Source organism: Neolamprologus brichardi, chromosome 14, assembly GCF_056152115.1.
Source record: "Neolamprologus brichardi isolate AB-2024 chromosome 14, ASM5615211v1, whole genome shotgun sequence".
NCBI lineage: Eukaryota > Metazoa > Chordata > Actinopteri > Cichliformes > Cichlidae > Neolamprologus > Neolamprologus brichardi.
Genome location: NC_142117.1, coordinates 1779909 through 1804254, shown reverse-complemented (window position 1 = coordinate 1804254; position 24346 = coordinate 1779909). Strand labels below are relative to the sequence as shown.

Here is a 24346-nt window from a genome sequence, read left to right as displayed (position 1 = left end):
TTCACACCACACATCACACAGACATGGAAACTTCAAACCCTCAGACTGAAGACACCATCAGAAATAAATAGATTGTGATGAAGATGAAGAACTGGAACAGTTTGCTGTGGTTTCTTCTGTTCCTGTCAGAAATAAGAGTCTGGCAGCACTTTGCTCTCCTTCCACATGTTTAAGGAGGAAGTGAAGAAGAGCGAGTGAGTCGTCTTCCTCTGTGGGCCCAACATCAGGCAGCAGCCACGTATTTTTAAAAACCCAGCACACTGCTTCAGAAACACTGACTCCAGGTGACCAGAGTCATGTGATCAGTGAGGTCTTCACTCAGGACGTCACAGCTTCAGGACCTGATTCAGAGGTTTATAAGGACGTGGATCATTGGTGCTGATGTTGTGTGAGAGCTGGTGAACCATGGGGAACATAAATAACAACCAGGCCATCAGCAATTCTACCCCCAGCTCTAAAACCTACATAATACACTATACATATAGTTATATAGGTTATAGTATGTTATATATAAACGTAGCTGAAGCAGTTTAATTTGTAGCTTCACGCTGCACTTCATATGTTTGTCCACCAGATGGCAGCACAGAGGCCTGTGTTGGAAAGCTTTGAGTAATGAAGCGTTTTCAATCCAAGCTTCAGAAAGCTTCATGTGGTCATCAAGGAAGCAACCAGGAAATATCTGCTGTGTGTAAAAACAGCAACACAAGAATCCAGAATGAAGACAAGAAACTCAAAGCTCACACACAAAACAGGTGGAGCTAATTTTGTGACGTGTTTCTGTAAAAACACCACAGAAGTGAATCATCAAAGTTTCCATGTGAGCTGATGATGCTGCTGCAGAGTTTCTGTGAACCTCCTGTGACCCCGCCTCCTCATACAGAGACATCTTATTGCTCTTCAAACTGCATCACGTGGACACATGTGATTGTGTATTGTAGTATTGATCCCAATGCTGGTATCAGTACTGGATCAATAACACTGGATGGATGCGTTCAGCATGGAGCCCCTGAGCTGTGTTACAGACAAACATGAAAACTGACAGGTCTGTGTCATTCACAGTCTGTAACACTTCTAAACAACAGAGGCTGACCCAAGTGCCTCAGAGCCAGGCACGCTCACATCACAGCTCTCTAAATAAGCCAGTTTCAAAATAAGAGCTGAAAGCTGTGTTTGGTTGTGTTAGCTTATTATTGTGGAGACTAACATTCAGTGATCATGTGTTCAGACTCATAATGATTCCTCTCAGAAATCCTGATCTTTGTATTTACTGTGTGTTGGATCAATAACTGAGATTCATCGTATCACACAGCTGTGCTGCTGCTGCTGGTGATGTCAGCACATCTGGAACAATACGAGGTATCTGCTACCAGACTGAGCAGGACGTGAGACCTGTGGACTGTTTAAAGCTGTCCCTCCACAGCTCACTCAGACCTGATCCACACCTCAGTGATATTCTCTGACTTCCTCAGTAGAGACAGAAACCATTCAGATCTGGGACCATCAGCTGACTGATGATGTCACACAGACTGTGTTTTTCAGGAACAGTGATTCTGATGTGAGCCTGCTAGCTGACAGCAGACCTGATGAAACCACATGTTCACATCTGTGAGGACAGACTGGACTCTTTGACTGCACCTTGGTTCTCCTCAGAGGTCTGTACAGGAGCATGTCCACCCCCACTGAAGATCTCAGTCACTGTGAAACATAGAAAGCTGCTTGTGTAGCCTCTGCCTCACATGTAGATACAGCTACAGGTTTCTCTGTCAGTCAGACTGAAACAGTGTCCTGATGCTGCATCATTCAGCTCTGTGCCCCAGTCAGCATCACTGTGAGCTACCAGTGTCAGTGTTTCTGCCCTTTTCCTGTAGCACTACACTCAGCACAGGCTCAGCTGCTATCCAGTGTTGGACTTTGGCTTCAGCTGCTGTGATAGATCCTCTAACATAGATCAGCTCTGCTACATGTTGTTAGATAAGTGCAGCTGCCTGTCATGTCCTGATGTTTCTCTGGGTCAGCAGCTTCTCCATCAGAGGTTCACATGGAGCTGATCCAGTATCTCCAGTAACTGTGTTCTGTGCCTCACTGGTTCATCCTTCTGTCTGTGTGACGTCAGTCAGATGTTGAAGTTAAACTCTGTAATCTTCACTGTGTCACAGAGTTCAGTGAGTCCCGTTATTCACAGTATCAATCAGATCATCAGAGAACAGCTGATCAGCAATCAGTGGTGCCAACAGCACCTCCTGTGGTGAGAGGATGCAATAATGCAATGTAGCATTTTTACACTCAACACTTCCAGTCATGGAAACTGTCTGTTGGATCTGTTTGACGTTGCTTTCTTGTGTTGCTTTCTTGGTTAGAGTTCCTCACAAATGTCCAGATTATTCTTCTAATGAGGCGTCGACCATGTTTTCAGTTCTTTGGAAGAAAACATCGCCCTTTGCCATCCTTACTTTTCTTTGACTTCTTCAAATGCAGCTGAACTCCAGCTGGTATTTTATTGGACTTTGCAGCTGTTTCTGGTCATCAGTTCATTCCTGCAAACCTCTGAACCTGAACAACAATGATGCTGCATTGCTGGCTGATCCCAAAAGGTTGATTCTGTTCATCTGGACGTTTTCAGAAACGTTTGCTCACTGATCAGGTGACTTCTTCAGTCTCAGCTGACTGCAGCTTTACAACCTTACAAACAGCACATTTGCACAATGACTGAAACCAGCAGCAGCAGCACCTGATATATATGATACTAATATAATACATATACATATATAATCCATACTAATGATGAAGGAACTGAGCTCACAGTCCATTGTTCATTCAGTGAACTACTCAGTTTATTTTGGGCCTCAGAAATGCTCACTCTGTTTGTACATCACTGTCAGCAATAGACTCATTCTGCTGTGTGGACAGGAACACATGTGACATCACTTCCTGTTTGTTGGTGACTGAAGAGGAAGAAGTTTACAAGGAATCATTTAGAAGAGTTTCAAACATCAACTGATTGAATCCATGAATCTGAAAACGTGTTTGTGAGTGAAAGAGACAGACATGTACAGACTGAACTATCTGTTCAACAGTCAGAGTGTTTCTGTAACAGGAGACACTCTTTACACCCCACTCAGCACAGGGACACTGAGGCACCACGAGACCAGACCCTAAACCCAGGATAAAGAGTTTGAGTGAATGTGGTGTTGAAGGTGTGGAGGTGGATCAGAGTGTCAGAGGAGACTCTGTAGAAGGACAGAGTGCCAGCAGGACAGTCCACATACACTGCTGCTCTGTTAGAGACAGAGGAGAAGCAGGAGGAGGAGGAGGAGATGGATGTTTGTCTCTTATTGTGCCAGACAGACTGAGGACCATCACCATAGCAGTCCAGACTCCAGGACTGATCATTCCATCCAAAAACACAGTCACTGTCTCCTTTCCTTCTGATTCTTTTGTAACTCACTGATATATAAACGACTCCTCTCCACTCGACCTCCCAGTAACAGCGACCAGTCAGACCATTTCTACACAGCAGCTGAGGATAAAAATCATCAAATCTGTCTGGATGATCAGGATATGACTGAACCTCCCCCACACGTGTCACCTTCCTGTTGTTGTCAGACAGTTGGAGCTTTGTGTTCACTGTGTTTGTGTCGATTGTGAGTTGACAGGAATCTGATGGAGAGAACAAACACAATCCAGCTGCAGTTATTGATCCATCATCTGTTCATTGATTGACACTTTGATGATGACTCCTGACATGATGAAGATGGTTGAATGTGTGCTGCTTTGTTTTCATGAATCCCATTAAAAACACACTTACACTTCCTCAGACCTGGTCTCAACCATCGGACTCCAGCAGGCTCCACCCTGAAAGGAGGAGGGGGGTCAGAGCAGCACAGTCAGCATGCACACATGGACATTACATGGCTCTCATACACACACTGTTACACACTGAGCTCAAAGCTCGGCTCCACTGTTTTATTCAAAGAAATCTACATTTATTTATCAGCACATTTAAAAACAGGTTGAGCCAAAGTGCTGCACAGAGTAGAGAGAAAATAGGAAACATACACAGTAATTACTATAAAGACTCGTCAGAATTGAAAGCTACAGAGTACAAATGTGTTTCCAACCGGGTTTTAAAAATGTCGAGTGTTGGTGACGACCTGATGTGAAGGGCGACTGTTCCAGAGTTTGGCTGCAGCGATCGATAAAGCTCACCTCTGTTTTTACGTCTAGTTCTGGTCACAAGCTACTTATCTGCAGACCTGAGGGCTCGACTTGGATTATTTTGTTAAAGAGAGATAAGATGGAGCCAATCACTCAGAGATTTAAAGACAAACAACAAGATCTGGAAGTGGATTCTACAACGTACTGGTAACCAGTGGAAAAAGCTGGAAAAAGCTGGTGATGGGTCGTCTAGCACAGACCCACCGCTGGAACCAGACAATTCATGAGGGAGAGAACTGTGACAGCGCCGTTCCTTCACTTGACCTCAGTCGCTCTCGTCTGCTCCCTCGTAACACTGCTCTTTATTGAGGTTACATGAATATGCATAAGTTCATTAACATATGACGTCTTACACAGGTATGAACAAAGAGTACCAGTCTGTGCATAGTGTAGGTATGTGTGTGTGTGTGTGTGTGTGTTCCAGATGTGACCCTGTGACCACAAAGCTGGTGCTAAGAGTCCAGCGGTCCCCCTAACAAAGGGCTCTTATACTTAACCAGATACAGAGTAGGTGTCTACCTAAACCATGAATCAGTAAGAGAAGGTACGACCTCTCTCATGACCTTAAGGTGTGTGTGCATGCCGGAGCACTCTGGAAGGCACACAGAGTCTTTACAGACTACTAAGGCTACGTCCACACGTACACGGTATTTTTGAAAACGGAGATTTTCCGTTTTCATTTTAAAAAATAATCCCGTCCACACGTAAATGTAGAAATGAAGGAAAACGCTGCTAGGAACATGCCAAAGCAGCAGGTGGCGCTATATTCCTAACCGTGTAGAAATGTTGGCCAATCAGAAGTCTAGAAGCCTCGGTGGGAAAAAGTAAACAAAGCTGGGGCATCAAAGCAGAACTGAGTCGTATGTGTGGAGGGACAGTAACTGTTTGTGTATATGTAAGCATTTAAACACTGCAGAGACAATTAACAGTAACAGTATTGTAGAAATTCATTTCACCGAAACAATAACGTGGCGCACAGTGTGACGTCAAAAAAGGCGCACACCTTTGACGCTGCGTTTTCTGCGTTTTCTCAGTTTTTCTCGTCCACACGTAAACGCAAAAACTGAGTTTTAAAAAATATCCACCCTGGCCGGAGTTTTTAAAAATCTCAGTTTTCAGTGACCAAAAACGCCGTTTACGTGTGGATGAAAGGTGCAAACGCATAGAAAAATCTGCGTTTTCAAAAATACCCGGGTACGTGTGGACGTAGCCTTACGGTGTGTTCACACCGAACGCGATGGACGCGAATAGAGCGTCAGGTTTACATGTAAAGTCAATGGGGATGACACACGCGATGACACGCGATTGCAGGTCCCGCGTGAATTTGGAAGCAGATTTGCGTCGCGAAAACGCGAAAACGCGTGAAATGCGCGTCAGTGTAGCACGTCAGTGTAGCGCGTCTGGCGCGTTTCACTCGCGAAAAAAACCACGCTCGTGAGTTTTTGTGTTGCATTTTGTGCATACGCGCGTTTCGCGTCTACCGCTCGAGTTGGAAAAATCTGAACTCCAGCGTCAAATCGCGCCGCGACAACCAATCAGGAGCCTGGTGACGTGGCTCTGACCTAGGTCAAAGGGGCAGATCCAGCCAAAGCCCTTCATACTTCATTCAGTATGGAGGAAAAGCTCATCAGTGCCGTGGCTAATCACCCAGAGCTATATGATGCTAGCTACTACTTCTACCGAGACAGGAATAAAAAGGACCTAGCTTGGAGACACATAAGTGAGGATATCGGGCAACCTGGTAAGTTCATTCCTCCTTCTTTTTAATTTTCAGACTGACCTGATGAACCCGCGCAAAAGCTAGCAAGCCCGCCTACTGTCCCGCTATTTTTCCACTGATGTACAAATACCTTTCCGCTAACAAGATAATGCGTTTATTCAGAGGACATCTGCAGGAGAAAGTGGAAGAGCCTCAGGGACACTTATAATAAGGAGAAGAAGACAGAGAAGGAGAAGAGGAGTGGGTCTGCAGCAGGATCGGGGAGAAGATGAAGTTCTTCACGGTCATGGGGTTTCTGGACCCCTTCCTCACCCCGTGGGAGACAAGCGGCAATATGGTGCGGACCGTGGAGAACTTCTCCCCCGAGGACCAGGGACAGCCCGGAGAGGCAGCAGGGGAGTGTCAGTCAGAAGGTATGTTTACAATGAATTAATGTAGGCAGTTCATTTATGCGTGTTGTCATACGGGAATTGTCAGGGTTCCTGGGTCGGTGACCCAGTGCTTTCCGTTTTGTTCACGTTCAGTTTATTTCGTCACTTCCTGTTTGTTCCTGTGTTAGCTCGTCTCGTGCCGTTAGCCAGATTATGTTCAGCTGTGTACTCACCGGTCTCTCATTATCATCCTCATCAGTCTGTGTATTTAAGTCTTCTGTTTCTATTCGTTCTTTGTCGTGTCATTGATGATGTTCGTGTGATGTTGTCCTCCCCGTGTTCTCTCAGTCAGTCAGCCATTCAGTGTTCCAGCCAGTCAGTGTCTGTTCACCCTCTGTTCCTCCACTCCTTATAATAAACATCCACCAGTCTTCACCTACCTGTGAGTCCTGCGTTTGGGTTCCTTCTTCCTCGCCTCCACACAACGCCTGACAGAATGACACGACCCGTGCCACGAAGACACGATTGGGACCCAGCGGACTCGGACCTCAACGAGCGGCAGGTGGCAGCGCTTTACCGTTGGGCAGAGTTGGTCAGGGGAAAACAGCGGCTCTTCGCGGAGAGAGAGCACGTCTTCGAGGGGACTCGCCTGGCTCTGGGCGGGCCTCGGAGACGCCGCGTTCCCCCACCTGCTGCCTCACCTGCCCCGGAGCATTTGCCGCGGAGAGCGGACGTTTCAGGCCGCGTTTCGGCCGCTCCCTCTCTCGCCGTTCCGCTCCTCGTTCACACACCCGCCGCCTCATTCGCCGGACCCCCACCTTCGCCACGACACCGCGGCTACGCCTCCCACCTCGGCTCAATGGAGGCTACCGCGCCAGAGGCTCAGCTGTTCACCCCGGCCGCTTCCTCTTCCCGGAGAAAGCGGCGCACACGCCGCCATAACACGGACTATTGTCAACAACTCCCGGTGGTGAGTTCCGGTAATTGTTTTCCACCCTCCTCATTTGACACTTCACCCAGATTAACTAAGGGACTCATCTCCGATTCATGGGGAGATTCCCTCCTGGATGATGTAGACTGGAAAGAGTTTTTCTGCTGTGCTCCCGCAAAGACTGTAAATCGTGGTGGCAGAAGAAACAGACCGAACTCTGATAAACCTGCCAGTAGCACACACCCGGTCACCATTTCCACACCCGTCACTCAGCCATTCCCCACCAGCACGGCAGCCCAGATTTGTCCTTCTTCTTCAGCCATTTCACCCCCTCAGATGTCTAGGGCCCGGCCTACACCCACACCGGTGCCAGCTCCCAGGAGGAAGGCAGCTGCGACGCAGTCTACCTCCACATCCACTCTTGTTTCCCGGGTAGGGGTGACTGGTGTCCAGCCACCTCCCGTGCCTGCCCCAGCGCCCAGGCTGAGGGCAGCCTCAACCCAGCCTGACCTCCCTGGAGGCTTGGAAGAGCTCACTGGCCCACCTACTACTTCACCTCTTCATCCACCTCCTGATCCTACCTTTCACGCCCTCGCACTGTCCCTGGTTAGGCTAGCTGAAGTGTCCCCTGCTCAGGCACCAGCCTTATTAGCCCAGGCCGCAATCTTATCCCCCTCGGTAACTCTGTCATTAGCTCAGCCATTAGCATCGCCAACCTCTGTTCATCCCTTAGCTTCCCCACTCCAGTCAGTTCACTCACCTGCTCTTCAGCCTTCACTCCAGTCCCCTGTAGTCCAGTCTCCTCCCGTCCTCCAGTCCCCTGTAGTCCAGTCTCCTCCCGTCCTCCAGTCCCCTGTAGTCCAGTCTGTAGTCCAGTCGCCTCCCGTCCTCCAGTCTGTCCAGTATGTAGTCCAGTCAGTCCAGTCGCCTCCCGTCCAGTCAGTCCAGTCGCCTCCCGTCCAGTCAGTCCAGTCGCCTCCCGTCCAGTCAGTCCAGTCGCCTCCCGTCCAGTCAGTCCAGTCGCCTCCCGTCCAGTCAGTTCAGTTCCCGGACCTGCAGCCACAGCACCCAGAGCCAGCTGTGAGCCCTCCTGCTTGCCAGCCAGGGGCCTCCGCGCCCGCTGGCCCGGCCGCTCTCCCGCCAGGGGCCTCCGCGCCCGCTGGCCCGGCCGCTCTCCAGCCAGGGGCCTCCGCGCCCGCTGGCCCGGCCGCTCTCCAGCCAGGGGCCTCCGCGCCCGCTGGCCCTGCCTGTCTCCAGCCAGGGGCCTCCGCGCCCGCTGGCCCTGCCTGTCTCCAGCCAGGGGCTTCCGCGCCCGCTGGCCCTAAAGCTGTGGCTCCGTCACCTGGTCCAGCCTCAGACCCAGCTTCAGCGTCTTCTTCGCCTGGGCCAGCCTCAGACCCAGCTTCAGCGTCTGCTTCGCCTGGGCCGGACTCAGCTTCAGCTTCAGCGTCTGCTTCGCCTGGGCCAGCCTCAGACTCGGCTTCAGCGTCTGCTTCGCCTGGTCCAGCCTCAGACTCGGCTTCAGCGTCTGCTTCGCGTGGTCCAGCCTCAGACTCAGCTTCAGCTTCAGCGTCTGCTTCGCCTGGTCCAGCCTCAGACTCAGCGTCAGCGTCTGCTTCGCCTGGGCCAGCCTCAGACTCAGCTTCAGCGTCTGCTTCGCCTGGTCCAGCCTCAGACTCAGCTTCAGCGTCAGCGTCTGCTTCGCCTGGGCCAGCCTCAGACTCAGCTTCAGCGTCTGCTTCGCCTGGTCCAGCCTCAGACTCAGCTTCAGCGTCTGCTTCGCCTGGTCCGGACTCAGCCTCTGCTTCAGCGTCTGCTTCGCCTGGTCCAGCCTCAGACTCAGCTTCAGCGTCAGCGTCTGCTTCGCCTGGTCCAGCCTCAGACTCAGCGTCAGCGTCTGCTTCGCCTGGGCCAGCCTCAGACTCAGCTTCAGCGTCTGCTTCGCCTGGTCCAGCCTCAGACTCAGCTTCAGCGTCAGCGTCTGCTTCGCCTGGGCCAGCCTCAGACTCAGCTTCAGCGTCTGCTTCGCCTGGTCCAGCCTCAGACTCAGCTTCAGCGTCTGCTTCGCCTGGTCCGGACTCAGCCTCTGCTTCAGCTTCTGCTTCGCCTGGTCCGGACTCAGCCTAAGCTTCAGCTTCAGCTTCGCCGGGTCCGGCCTCAGCCTCGTCGCCAGCTTTAGCTTCGCCTGGTTCGGCCTCAGCCTCGTCGCCAGCTTTAGCTTCGCCTGGTTCGGCCTCAGCCTCGTCGCCAGCCTCCGCTTCGCCTGGTCCGGCGGCTGCCGCGTCGCCAGCCTCCGCTTCGCCTGGTCCTGCGGCTGCCGCACCGTCGCCCCTGCCACGTTCTGGACGTCATCGCCGGCGCGGCCGCCCACCGGACCTGCTTAGCGGCCGCCGCCGCCTTCCTCACGGCCGCCGCCGCCTTCCTCGCGGCCGCCCACCGGACCAGCTCAGCGGCCGCCGCCGCCCGCCTGAACTGTCTCGCCTCGGCCGCCGGCCACGCGGCCGCCCACCTGAACTGTCTCGCCTCGGCCGCCGGCCACGCGGCCGCCCGCCTGAACTGTCTCGCCTCGGCCGCCGGCCACGCGGCCGCCCGCCTGAACTGTCTCGTCTCGGCCGCCGGCCACGCGGCCGCCCGCCTGAACTGTCTCGTCTCGGCCGCCGGCCACGCGGCCGCCCGCCTGAACTGTCTCGTCTCGGCCGCCGGCCACGCGGCCGCCCGCCTGAACTGTTTGTCTCTCTGTGGACTCCGTCCCTCCGTCCTGGGCCCCCTCCGCCCGCCCTGTTCTGGTCTTTTTCTCTTTTGGCCGTCGGGTGCCGTCCTTTGAAGGGGGGGGTACTGTCAGGGTTCCTGGGTCGGTGACCCAGTGCTTTCCGTTTTGTTCACGTTCAGTTTATTTCGTCACTTCCTGTTTGTTCCTGTGTTAGCTCGTCTCGTGCCGTTAGCCAGATTATGTTCAGCTGTGTACTCACCGGTCTCTCATTATCATCCTCATCAGTCTGTGTATTTAAGTCTTCTGTTTCTATTCGCTCTTTGTCGTGTCATTGATGATGTTCGTGTGATGTTGTCCTCCCCGTGTTCTCTCAGTCAGTCAGCCATTCAGTGTTCCAGCCAGTCAGTGTCCGTTCACCCTCTGTTCCTCCACTCCTTATAATAAACATCCACGAGTCTTCACCTACCTGTGAGTCCTGCGTTTGGGTTCCTTCTTCCTCGCCTCCACACAACGCCTGACAGGAATATATTTTGTTTATTAATAAACAGTATACAGTAGTCCCGCTGTTCATCCGTCACTGCCTCGCCTTTTCGCAGATTTTTTTATTGCACCGTACAGCTTTCAACGATGCGCATTGCATTCTGCAGCCCAAATGACAAATCTCCTCCGTGTCGTGTCTCCTGCGCTTGCCAAATTTATCATGTTTGGTTTTGATAACCATCACGTCCAATAGAAAAAACAGCACAAAAACACTCGTAATTATGACCCTCATTCGGAAATAGACACCTGCACCGGGAGCAAAAAAGGCGCACAAAAGTGGCGCCGCAGACGGAGAAAAAGCGCGGCATAATACTTTTACGTTTTAAAATCGACAAAGGTTTGCACTTTGAGAATCAACTTGTGAGAACTGTGACTACTGTTCATGTGCTGCAATAAATGAGAGACCACTGTATATAATAAGTATATAGGTATATAATAATATAATATTCTCTATGACTATTGTCTTCAACCTGTTAACATCTAATATTGTCTTGATAGAGTCAAGTAATCATGCAGCAGAGCATCCCCTGTCTCTTCTCCTGGCTCCCCAGTCCCTGGTCCCTCAGCTCCTGCTGCTGCACCCACAGGTATGAACATCAAGCACTGACAGCTTTTTACTTGCTTGGTTTCCTTGTGATCACCTTTACTAAATATCTACAACCAATCTGTTTATATCCTGTTTTTTTCAATTTTGAAAATGAAAATCTAGTAGCAGCCTTCTCATTACTTTGTGTTGTTTTGTGCTGTGTTTTACAGGCCCACAGAGGAGGACAGCTCGAAGGCGGGCGAGGGACGGGTCCCAGGACGGTGGAGCTGGCCATCCTGGAGTCCCTAAAGAGGCCACGCCCGTCTCCAACAGAACATTTCCTCCTCGGCCTTGTTCCTGCTCTGGAGAGCATGCCGCCTCAGACACGAGAATTCGTGAAATTTCAAATTTATAAATTAGCTTTTGAAAACAGCACAGCTGTGTTAAATTTGGAAACATTGGACCCTAATGATCAGTAGTTTTCTGATGAGGCAGCAGCTCTCCAGGGCAGAAACAATGTTCTTATTTTTCTCCTCCTTCTCCCTGAGGCTCTTCCACTCCAAGCTGGGTCCTTTTTATTCCTGTCTCTCTGTAAATAGTTACATTTTATATATTTATGTTTAATGTTTTTCTTACTGAATTTATATATTTTTTCAAATAAACATTTATAATGACAAATGTCTCTGTTCTACTACACAGCAAATATTGGCACCCGACTGGACACAAGTAGAATTTATTTCATATTATACTAATGACAAAACATACTAATACAGTGGGATGAAAAGTTTGGGCAACATTGTGAAAAGTAATTATTTTCCTGTACAAATCGTTGGTTGTCACAATAAAAATTGTCAGTTAAATATATCATATAGGAGACACACACAGTGATATTTGAGAAGTGAAATGCAGTTCACTGGATTTACAGAAAGTGTGCAACGACTGTTTAAATCAAGCAGGTGCATAAATTGGCAACACAAAAAAAGAGAAATGAAATAAATATTTAGTGTATATCAATGTGTGTGTCTCCTATATGATATATGTAAGTGACATTTTTCATTGTAACAGCGATTCATACAGGAAAATGATGGTGATGTTAGCTGCTCCTGTCTGCCTCTTTATCACACACAAAGACTGAAATGATTCACAGCCTTGTTTCATCCTTCTGTCAGTGTCACTGACTGTCACTGTGACTGTGGACATACAGCATGGGAAACATACACATGGCTGACACTTTATTAGGTACACAGTTACCACTATCTCAGGTAAACCGGTGACCTAATAAAGTGTATTTAAAGTTACAAAATGTTGTCTCTGTCCAAATATTTATGGACCTAACTGTAGGTCTACTTTTAATGAAACTCTCAACATGACTCATCAATTATCATTAATGTTCCTGCAAACAGACTCCTTGGAGACCCCCTACGTACTATCCAGCTAGACTAGTGTGTCTGTCCCTGAAAATATTCCTGCATGTGTGATTGTTCATGTCTCATCTGCAGGAAACAAACAGGAAGTGAGTGAAGGACACAGGAAATGTTTCCAGCTCGTCCTCCTCTATCAGACATTCTCTCCATACCTGAGAGTGTCCAGTCTCCAGCCTGGATCCTTCAGTCCAGACGACAGGAGCTTAATTCCTGAGTCACCTGGATGATTGTAGCTCAGGTCCAGCTCTCTCAGATGGGAGGGGTTGGAGCTCAGAGCTGAGGCCAGAGAAGTACAGCCTTCCTCTGTGATCAGACAGCCTGAAAGACTGCAGACACACAAAACAACAATCAATCTTTTAAAGATCATTTTCTGCTTGTCACAATAACATCTATCCATTTACATCCATTCAATGTAACTTTATTTAAAAGTGACAATTCCCAACAGAGAACAACAGTCGTCTGAAGCTGTTTAACAGTGTAAGGTAACAGCCTCCAATATTAGACAGAAAGCCCAAAAAACCAGACAATCCACTGTGAGCAGCACTTGGTGATGGTGGGAAGGAAGAACTCCCTTTGACACAAAGATCCTCCCAGTGAAAACAGGCTCCCGGAGGAGAATCTATCAATCAATCTTTATTTATAAAGCACTTTTCATACAAAGATGTAGCACAAAGTGCTTTACAGCCTCCAGGCTGGGCACACAGCAGGAGGGAGGCAAAGAAGCCCCCCAGCCAGGTTGAGAAGACCCGCAGAGCCCCAGCAGCCACGGTTGATCACAACCCCGGTGCAGAGAGCCCCCTCAGAGGAAACACTGGAGATATGACCTAATAAGAGTATATACAGAATAAGATAAATAAAATAAATTAGAATGGGATACAGTATAAATATAAATAGAGTAAGAAGATAAAAAATGAATAAGAATAAAATCAATAAATATTAGGTAAAACCTAAATTAATAATATAAATAGAATAACAGGATAGAATAAATAAGCATAAAATAAATAAACGTTAAGTAAAAGCTAAATTAAAAAGGTGGTCTTGAGCCTGTTCTTAAAAACATGTACGTTCTCCGCGGCCCTGAGCTCCTCCGGCAGGCTGTTCCACAGACGAGGACCATACCACTGAAAAGCTGCCTCTCCGTGAGTATGTGTCCTGACTTTGGGGACAATCAAAAGGCCAGTACCAGAGGACCTCAGGGTCCGCGAGGGTTCATATGGTAAAAGCAGATCTGAGAGATAAGAAGGCCCAAGACCATTAAGACATTTAAAAACCAATAAAAGAACTTTAAGATCGATCCTGAAACACACGGGGAGCCAATGCAGCGATTCTAAAACCGGTGTAATGTGGGCCCGCCCTCTGGTCTTCGTCAGCACACGAGCTGCAGAGTTTTGTAAAAGTTGTAAAGGTGAAATATTCTTTTTGGGGAGACCAGAGAGCAGGGCAGTAATCAATGCGACTGGTAATAAAAGCATGCATCAACATCTCCGTGTTGGCCCGAGAGAGAATAGGGCGGACTCTGGCTATATTTTTTAGATGATAAAATCCAATTTTGGTTACATGTTTAATATGTGGGATAAAACCAAGCTCAAGGTCAAAAATAACACCCAGGTTTTTCACTTGTAGTGAAGGACATAGTGAAAATGCCTGTAATTTAGACAAGAGTTTCTCTCTCTGAGCCTCAGGACCGACGATTAAAACTTCAGTTTTGTCCTGGTTAAGCTGTAAAACGTTTTCTGCCATCCAAGATCTTATATCTAAAATACAGTTAAAAAGGGCATCCATTGGTCTGGTGTCATCAGGAGACACGGAGATGTACAGCTGAGTGTCATCAGCGTAACTGTGGAAGTTCACTCCATGTCTCCTGATGACACCGCCGAGAGGGAGCATATACAAATTAAAAAGTACAGGGCCTAAAACCGAACCTTGGGGAACACCACATGTCATTCTATGGATCTTAGAGGAGCATGTATCCATACTCACCATAAAAGTTCTGTCTGAGAGACAGGAAGTGAACCAGCTGTGTACAGTACCAGAGAGGCCCACCATGTGTTTCAGTCTGTTTAAAAGAATAGCGTGGTCTACTGTATCAAAGGCTGCGCTTAGATCCAGCAGCACCAGGACTGAGAGCTTTTGGGAGTCCCAGTTACATCTAAGATCATTTAAAACCTTTAGGAGAGCAGTCTCTGTGCTGTGGTTCACCCTAAATCCAGACTGGAATATCTCCAGGATCTGTCTATCATTCAAAAAGTCATTAATCTGAGTAAAAACAAGTTTTTCTAAAATTTTACTTTAAAATGGTGAGTTGGATACAGGTCTGTATTAAAATCATTACAATCCAAATTGCTCTTCTTCAGAAGGGGCCTCACCACCGCCGTTTTAAAGGCAGCAGGGAAGACACCCAACTGAAGAGAGCAATTCATCATGTATAAAAGCTCAGCTTCAAAACAATCTACCATGACTGGTTGCAGGGTGAGGGGAAAGAGAAGAGATGAGCTCAGAGAGACACAAAAGTTAAGGACAGTCGTGACATATAAAAGCATCAGGAGTGAAAAGAGGGGAGTGGAGAAGAAAGCAGAGCATCATCAACAGCCTGAGCCTATAGCAGCATCACTAAGGGATGGTTCAGGGTCACCTGATCCAGCTCGAACTATAAGCTTTATCAAAAAGGAAAGTTTGAAGCTGATCTTCAAAGTAAAGAGTGTGTGTCTCCTGAACTCAAACTGGGAGCTGCTTCCACACCAAGTCCAACATAGCCAGGCTGAGTCGTTAGATTAGTCCAAAGTAAAGTCAGAAAGTCATTATTTGTGTCACATTTTAGTGGAAATGTACAACAACTGTCCAAAAGTTATTTCTAAATCTGATATTAAACAGTTTAAATGGTGAAAAAAGCTGTAAAGAAAACAGAGTCAATAAAAGCCTCTTTAGAGGGTCACCAGTTTAAAACTCAGACATTTAAACTGGTGATTCTCCTTCTCTGCTCCATTTCCTCTCTAGACTTCCTGTTCCTAGGAGGGATTTGATTGGCTGAACGTCCTTTTAGCCTTTCTTTACCTCTTTGATTAGCACCCAAAGAACTAAACACACGAGTCATGTGACGTGACATAAGTAGCGCACTGATTGGTTGGGATTTACAAACTATGGTGCTGTTTGCAAGCTTAGCTTTGCAGAGGCAAGAAAATCTCTTAGATAGGGATGAGACGCTCCACAGTGACGTTTCCACACTTTGGAGCTTCTGAAGAGCAGATGTTTGGAAATGCTGCTCCAACACGTGGTTCAAACACTCAGATCACGTGACCTCAGCTGCCACAGGTGGCATACCTGCTGCTTCCATGTTAGCATGTTAGCTTCAACAGGTGGTCAGTGTGAGAGCAGAAGATGATATCAGTGACATCCAAACAAGGAAGGAAGAGACTGTTGAAGGCAGCGAGCTGTGACTGCTGTGAACAGTGTTCTCACACTATTTTCTCCCTGTGTCAACATACATGAGGCTGTTTCAGCTGCAACACACCACAAACACCTTTATACAACTAAATATACTGAGAGCACACTGCTGTGGTTGCTGTGGTAACCATTCATATATCCAGCTGTTTGTGGCCGAGTCTGCTTCCTCATCCTTGGGAAAAACCCTCAAAGTTTGATGCGTTTTTGACTTGAAGCTTTTTGTGATTTGGTTTTATTTGTTGTTCTACACACTGTGAAACAAAGCTAGAAGCCCCTGTGGTACAGTGGGGGACTCAAACCCAGGACCCAACCTGCTCCAACAACAGTCAGAAGGATTTTATTAAGTCTCATTTTCTGTTCATTAGGAAAACATCAATAATGAAGAGCACATGTTTATAGAGGCACATTCAGACCAATGACAACAGTCCATTCACACTGACCTCCACCTTTTTAAATGTGAGTAAACACATCATGGTTCTGGTGCTGATGTGGTATCTGGGACAGGTGATGATTTTGAACTCAGTCTGAGGTTTGATTACATTGAACCTGCACCGCTTTCTCCTGTTTATGACACATTTATACCCAAAGTCTCAGCTGGATAACAAAGAACGAGGAAAAACACATTTGTTGAGAGAATTGTTAACAAATGTGGTGAGAGTGTTGTAATAGTTACAGACAGAACTATGATTTATTTATTTAAATGCATTCCAGGACGTTTTTTACTCACGTTATGTCGCTTCCACGATGTTATTTTTCTCTCCTACAATGTACGTTACAATTACATTAGCATGACCATTTATCCAAATTAGGCGATGACGTCATTTAGCGACTTCCAGCAACTTTTAGGACAGCCAATAGCAATTTTCCTTACTGAGGAGTTGGCAACACTGCTAGGAGCAGTGGGTGGATGGCAGCATCATCATGAAGGATCAGTGTGAGAATAAATCATCATCCACAAAGAAAACCAGTCTGAGTGTCTGACGCTGTTGTCAGAAAGACGCAGTCGCAGCTTGTGGGTGCAGTTAGCTGGTTTGCTAGTTAGCTGCTCTGCTAGTTAGCTGGGAGCTAACTCACTCGAACATTTGATGCTAAACTGTCTAAACTGTGTGAGCAGCATTCATTGCTGCTCTGTGTTACTCTCCAGCCGCTCTTTAACTTAGTCCTCTCAGTTTTTTCCCTCCTTACAAACTAGAAAACCTTTTTCAGTTTCTCCTCCACACCCGAGCTGTGGCTAAGGTGCTAATAGCACGCAGGCTCGGTGTGTCCAAATTCATGGGCCGCATCCTCCTGAGGACACATTTGTAGACCAATAACGTCACAGCGATGCACTAATGGCTGTCCAAATTCGTGGACTCCTCCGAATGCAGCCGACAAACGCGTCTTCCTTTTCCCCGAATTTGAAGGATGGGTCGGGTGTGTCCTTCGTGGCCCACCATATCCCAGAATTCATATTGCGGCCCAGCCAAACTCCAGTTTCTGGTAATGGCGACCGCTACTAAGTTTTAAAATTACTCTTACTAATCTTCCTGGGTCACAAAACTTTTAACATATTTTCAGGCGAGAATGTGAGTGTGTAAACTTCAAATATCTGCTCGGTTTATCAAGACATCGCATATTTGCAAAAGTGCTTCGACGTTTTCGGAGACGTCTGTTACCCACCAACTCGAAAGCTAGCCGAGAGCTCCAGGGTTACTGAAGCTGCAGAGAACGGTACAACTCCCTGCACATTATTTTCAGATCAACGCGGACTTTCGCTAATCAGGTTAAAAGTAATATATAAGTCACTTAGACAACCTGAAAATGTTATTGTTTGGCTTTTTTCAGTGTTTTATTTGTTCGTGAGTAAATCGGTTTGGCTGAGATTAAAGTTATTAGATTAGATTAGATAAAATAAAACTTTATTTATCCCCCGGGTGGGTTCCTCCTTGGTTTTTACACAACTGAATAAACGTCAAACAAAAAACTGATTAAACAGAAGTGTGAGATGGTCAACAATTTACGCCAGAGTCTTGTTATATTTTAGATAGCAAGGAGCAGACAGCAGAGTTTATTAAACTCCACCGAGACAGCGGTGACACCAATCAGAAGGCTAGACCGTCCAATTCCATGGCCGTTTACTTCCGGCCTACCCGATCTTCTGAGGACCCGGCCCATGTAGACCGCGAAGGCCGGGTCCTCAGGAGGATGCAGCCCATGAATTTGGACACGACCACAGTCTTTCTCACTCAACAGTTACACTCATCACCCAGACTAACACCACTCCACATGTTCACAACTAGGCTGCGCTAAAAGACCACATACAGTGAGATTATCACTAAATGTCTGCTGTGTCTGACAGTGACTTGAGTTTTTACTAACTGGCTACATGAGCAGGATTAGCTGCAGTTCCATCTTTGTAAAAGAGACTCAGCATTAGAACCAAACAGAAACATTTCTACTTTTTCTGCAGCACCAGCTGAATGCATGGAGCCTAAACTCCAGTGACAATGAGACACATACAGTGTGACTGCTGTGACTTTACAGCTGGGCCTCATTCACTGACATTAGTCAGATATGACTGAATCTATATCACACTTAAAGCTTTCTGTAAATGAAAGAATCAGCGAAAATGAGGCACTTCAGTTGATTTTAAACACAAACTCTGAACATAACCTGATCCAGACCAGGTTATTGGTTCAGCATCAGTAACCATGGTGATGTAGCCAGGTAAACACAGAGCTAGACAGAGACAGACAATTTATGCTCACAATCACACATCTCCAGTTAAACTTGCATGCATGTTCTTGGACTGTGGGAGGAAGAGTACCTGAAGACAACCCACATAGACCACACTATCACCCCTATTTACAGAATTATGACCTAATTAGATGATAAAGTAATAAATTATTTGGTATTTTAATGAAAATACATTTTAGCAATAGTTTATAAGTCAACAATTATAGTTTAAAAAAAGTGACAAATCAAACAGTCAATAAAATCTTCTACAGCTGAAACTAATGTAGACAACGTCGGGGGAGGAAGTAAAAGTAAAAACCAGAGACGATAACTACCAAAATAAAACAGGAAGTGAATAACATTCAAGCTCACTTTAAGCTCAACAGTCAAATTCTGTTTTGTATTAATCTATTGTTTTGAATTTTTGTTTACATTTTATGTTTAAGTGAGGCAATGAGTAATATCACTATGACCAAATATATATTTCATCTTTTCAGTCAGAAATAATCAATTGATCATATTTTTATTACTAAATTTTTCAGAAAATCAAATTCTGATATGTGAACAAACAGCTCTGTAAAAACCTTCAGAATACAGGAATCGACCTAGAAGGTTTGGTGGATGAAGCACTGCTAAAATAAAGAATTTGGACTCAGAGGAGCAGACGGGACATTTCATTGCAAATGAAAGACAAAAAGTGAACAAATATCACTAAAAACCCCAGACGCTAATTTCTACATTCAGACTTTTTTAAAATCAATTGACTGTTTCTGCAATAATAGAAATAAGGTTTAACATGATCATCAGTGGAACATTTTAAATCCTGACCTGAGAGTTTCCATTTTACAGCGTGGACTCTTCACTCCAGCAGACAGAAACTTCACTCCTGAATCCTGCAGGTCAGAGTTACTCAGGTCCAGCTGTCTCAGACTAGAGGACTGGGAGCTGAGAGATGAGGACAGCGCTTCACAGCCTCTCTCTGAGAGCTTACAGTGACTCAGTCTGAAAAATGACAGATAAACATTAAACAAACACTGTTATTAAATTGCAATGAGGGTGCACAAAAGAGTTTTTAGATTTTGCAATAAATCCTGTTTTTTTACTAAGAGTCAACACTAAGAGATGACACTAACATAAAACTATTACAGAAGTTTAACTGACTTTTTCCCCATTTAGTGGCTTCTTATTGGTTAATTCTGTCAACTGATGAAAAGCACAACATAACTTGATCTCACCTCAGAGTATTCAGTTTACAGTGTGGACTTCTCAGCCCTGCAGACAGAAACTCCACTGCTGGATCTTGCAGGTTGTTGTTTCTTAAGTCCAGCTCTCTGAGTGTAGAAGACTGGGAGCTGAGAACTGAGGACAGAGCTTCATACCCTCTTTCAGAGAGATCAGGGACACTCAGCCTAAAAAACAAAAACAAAATAAAGACATAATCTGAAAAATTGTCATTTGATACCAAACTGTTTGCGATTAATTTAAATCACTTCTTGTGTTGAACCAGTGTAAATGTCAGTGTCCTCCGGGTCCTCACTGATCATTGCATTCTGTCACAAATTGTCATGGTTCACAGACTGTGTACAGTCGGAAATCAAAGTGCACGACATAGGAGAGATTGAAAAACAATCAAGCATGCAGATCTAACAACAGGAAACCAGAAGAAACACGAGGAATATAATTGATTCAGCAGCTGCAGATCCTTGGAACTGTACTGGTGAGGCAGATTGTAACATATAGAAGTGAACTCATCTTCAGCTGAGCAGTGCACTGATGCAGAGCAATAAGACCAGAGGAGGAATGAGGGAGTTGATCACCTATGGGTCCATCACAGTCTTTGAACGTCTTCAGTCAGTACAGAATCATGCTGCGAGGCTTTTAACCAGCACATGAAATAGACTGGACATTACTCCAGTTTAATCTCTTCACACTGGTAACCAGTTCATTTTAGGCGTTATTTAAAGATTTAGTCCTTACTTTTAGTCCCAGTCTATATTTCTGACTTTCTACAATCCTACAGCTCTTCTCACATCTGAGATCTTCCAGTCAAAGGCTTTTACTGGTCCCACTAACTCATTTATTCAGACTCTAGTATTCAGAGTGGCCTTTAACTAGTTTTAGGCTGTATGATGTTCAGTGTTTGCTGTTTAATGTTTTTATCTTCTGTGTTTTTTATTGCCTGTTTCTATTGTAAAGCACTTTGTGGTTTTTGACCTGTGAAAGCTGCTGTATAAATAAATTTTACTTACAGGATGATTCTGGACATGACTTTGATAAAAGCTGACACCCAGATATGTTTAAGACACTCTGACATTTACTGCTGCTATCAAACATTAACTATAATATACTGTATTTAGTGCTGATGATCATGTAAAAAAATATGTTTAAGTTTTTAAGGGTCCATCACACACTACACTGTTTATGTTATAAATAAAAGCCTGATCACATGTTTACTCACAGAGCTTTGTTGGAGGCTTTGACCACTGGCAGCAGCCTCAGAAGAGCCTCCTCTGAAGCAGAGTATTTCTTCAGGTCAAACACATCCAGATCTTTTTCTGATGACAGTAAGATGAAGACCAGAGCTGACCATTGAGCAGGAGACAGATTAGTGTAGGAGAGACGTCGTGATCTCAGGGACTGTTGGATCTCCTCCACTAGAGAACGATCATTCAGTTCATTCAGACAGTGAAACAGATTGATGCTTTTCTCTGCAGACAGATTCTCACTGAGCTTCCTCTTGATGTACTGAACTGTTTCCTGATTAGTCTGCCAGCTACTTCCTGTCTGTGTCAGCAGACCTCGTAGGAGAGTCTGATTGGTCTGCAGTGAAAGACCCAGGAGGAAGCGGAGGAACAAGTCCAGGTGTCCATTTGGACTCTTTAATGCCTTGTTCACAGCAGTCTGGTAGAAGTGTTTCTCTGCAGATTCTCTTGTTTCAGACTTCTTGGAGGTTGATTGTTGTTCTTCCAGCAGATTGAGTCCAGAGTTGATAAAGGTCAGATGGACATGAAGAGCAGCCAGAAACTCCTGAACACTCAGATGGATGAAGCAGAACACCTTGTCCTGGTACAGTCCTCTCTCCTCTTTAAAGATCTGTGTGAACACTCCTGAGTACACTGAGGCTGCTCTGATATCGATGCCACACTCTGTCAGGTCTGATTCATAGAAGATCAGGTTTCCTTTCTGCAGCTGAACAAAAGCCAGTTTTCCCAGAGACTCCATCATCTTCCTGCTCTCTGGACTCCAGTGTGGATCTGTCTCAGCTCCTCCATCATACTTGACCTTCTTCACTTTGGCCTGAACCACCAGGAAGTGGATGTACATCTCAGTCAGGGTCTTGGGCAGCTCTCCTCCCTCTCTGGATTCCAGCACATCCTCCAGAACTGTAGCAGTGATCCAGCAGAAGACTGGGATGTGGCACATGATGTGGAGGCTTCGTGATGTCTTGATGTGGGAGATGATGCTGCTGGCCTGCTCCTCATCTTTGGATCTCTTCCCAAAGTACTCCTCCTTCTGTGGGTCAGTGAACCCTCTGACCTCTGTCACCATGCCAACACAGTCAGGAGGGATCTGATTGGCTGCTGCAGGTCGTGTGGTTATCCAGAGACGAGCAGAGGGAAGCAGTTTCCCCCTGATGAGGTTTGTCAGCAGCACATCCACTGAGGTGGACTTTCTAGGGTCAGTTAGGATTGTAGTTTTGTGGAAGTCCAGAGGAAGTCGACACTCATCCAGACCATCAAAGATGAACACAACCTGGAAGTCTTCAAAGCTGCAGATTCCTGCTTCTTTGGTTTCAGTAAAGAAGTGATGAACAAGTCCCACCAAGCTGAACTTTTCCTCTTTCAGCACATTCAGCTCTCTGAAAGTGAATGGAAACATGAACTGGATGTCCTGGTTGGCTTTGTCTTCAGCCCAGTCCAGGGTGTATTTCTGTGTTAAGACTGTTTTCCCAATGCCAGCCACTCCCTTTGTCAGCACTGTTCTGATTGGTTCATCTCTTCCAGGTGGGAGTTTAAAGATGTCTTCTTGTCTGATTCTTGTTTCTGGTCTGTCTGGTTTCCTGGATGCTGTTTCAATCTGTCTGACCTCATGTTCATCATTGACCTCTGCAGTCCCTCCCTCTGTGATGTAGAGCTCTGTGTAGATCTGATTCAGAAGGGTTGGGTTTCCTGCTTTAGCGATGCCCTCAAACACACACTGGAACTTCTTCTTCAGGGTGGATTTAAGGTTACGATGACAAACTGCAGCTGGAAGTTCTGAATAATAATAATAAAAATACAACTTCAACAAATATATTTTACAAAACACTGATGACATTTTCTGACCCACTGAGAAATGACTTAACACACTGGTGTCATGAGTGTCTCATTTATCTAACAGCTTAAAACCTTAAGTAAGAAATCCTCTTACGTCTCTGCAGACGGTCAGCCAGCTCCTCCTGCTTCATTCTCCTCAGGAAGTCCACTGCGATCTTCACAAATGCCTCTCTGCTGCTCCTCTGCTCATCATCCTCCCTCTGAAACTCCAAGCACTGGGGCTTATTTGGATTCAGAGCCTTCTGGATCTTCTTCAGCTCGTTCTTCACAAAAGTGATGATGTTGTCCTCCAGCAGCTGGAACAGAATACTTTATGAATGAACCACCACTCTGAACTTCAGTCTACACAACATCCACTTCTTTACAATCAAGGGGCATATCATCCACGAGCTCTTCACCAATTATAAGTTTGACTTTATCTGATTAACTGAGACATTCTCCACAACTCCACGGTCCCAAAACGTTGATTCTGTTCATATGAATGCAGCGATTTCAGTGGGAGAAACATTTCACTGGTGTTCAGAGCTGAACTATCAACAGGTTGATGATCGAAGCCAGAAACTTGAAGATGTTATAGGTGACAGAGTTGATCATACAGACAACTGGTCTTAAAGGTTCACTCTGTTTACGCATACAGATCAGTATTTAAGGTTTGACTCTCATCATCCACTGGAGCACAAACTGGGCGTCATCAGGACGCTACAACACAGAACAAACGCCATCCCCACAGACACAGCAGCCAGGGAAGCAGAAGAACATCACATCAAGAAGGTCCTGAGGAAATGTGAACCAGCTGACCAAACACATCCTGCTGCAGGATGTTAACATAGCAACATACTGATGATCCCACTCACTGTGAACAACACATTTGGACCTGATTTGTTGCTCTGGTTTACACGTGAACTTTGACTGCTGTCACCAACTTGAGAGGCTCTACAGAAAAACTGGGACTTGTCCACAAACAGATGTATAAAAATCATAAAGTACATTACAAGGACAGCATTGCCCAATCAACTCTAATTACTATGGCCATGTTATCTCTTCTAATTAAGGTACAGACACTCAAACTAGCTGCTTTCAGTGAGAAGTCAAATGTCTGAATATGAGCTGGAAGCTGCTGAGAGTCCTCCCTCCTTCCCATGGGGTTTACTTTCTCTACTACTTTCACTATAAACTCGCCCCTTTCATGCACCTGCAGAGGGCCACCAGCAGATGGAGCTGTCTTAAACAAATCCACTTGGATAGTTAGCTGTAGATGATTTTCTCAGTATGATTGTAGGATTTTGAGTTACTCTTTAGATTTATTTAAACTCTTATATTGTGCACAAGTGTTGAACGACCCATAATTTCTCTGTACTTTTCATAAGAGCAGCCAGACTTTCAGCTAGTTTTTCTTTTGCTCTGCAGGCTTTATGAAGGTGTGTCAAAGTTGTTCTT

At 46.1% G+C, this 24346-nt stretch overlaps 1 protein-coding gene across 1 annotated transcript in view; it reads right to left on the bottom strand.

Moving 5' to 3' along the window:
- Positions 1–1912: 1912 nt before the first annotated feature.
- LOC148098702 (protein NLRC3-like) overlaps positions 1913–24346 on the bottom strand; it is a 199270-nt gene continuing 176836 nt past the window's right edge. Inside the window, exons 11-14 of the mRNA XM_087850553.1 lie at positions 19422–19595; positions 12590–12763; positions 3806–3852; positions 1913–3657 (exon numbers count right to left, since the gene is read on the bottom strand). Coding sequence (XP_087706679.1) covers positions 3116–3657; positions 3806–3852; positions 12590–12763; positions 19422–19595 — 937 coding nt within the window. The 3' untranslated portion in view covers positions 1913–3115. The remainder of the gene's footprint in view (positions 3658–3805; positions 3853–12589; positions 12764–19421; positions 19596–24346) is intronic.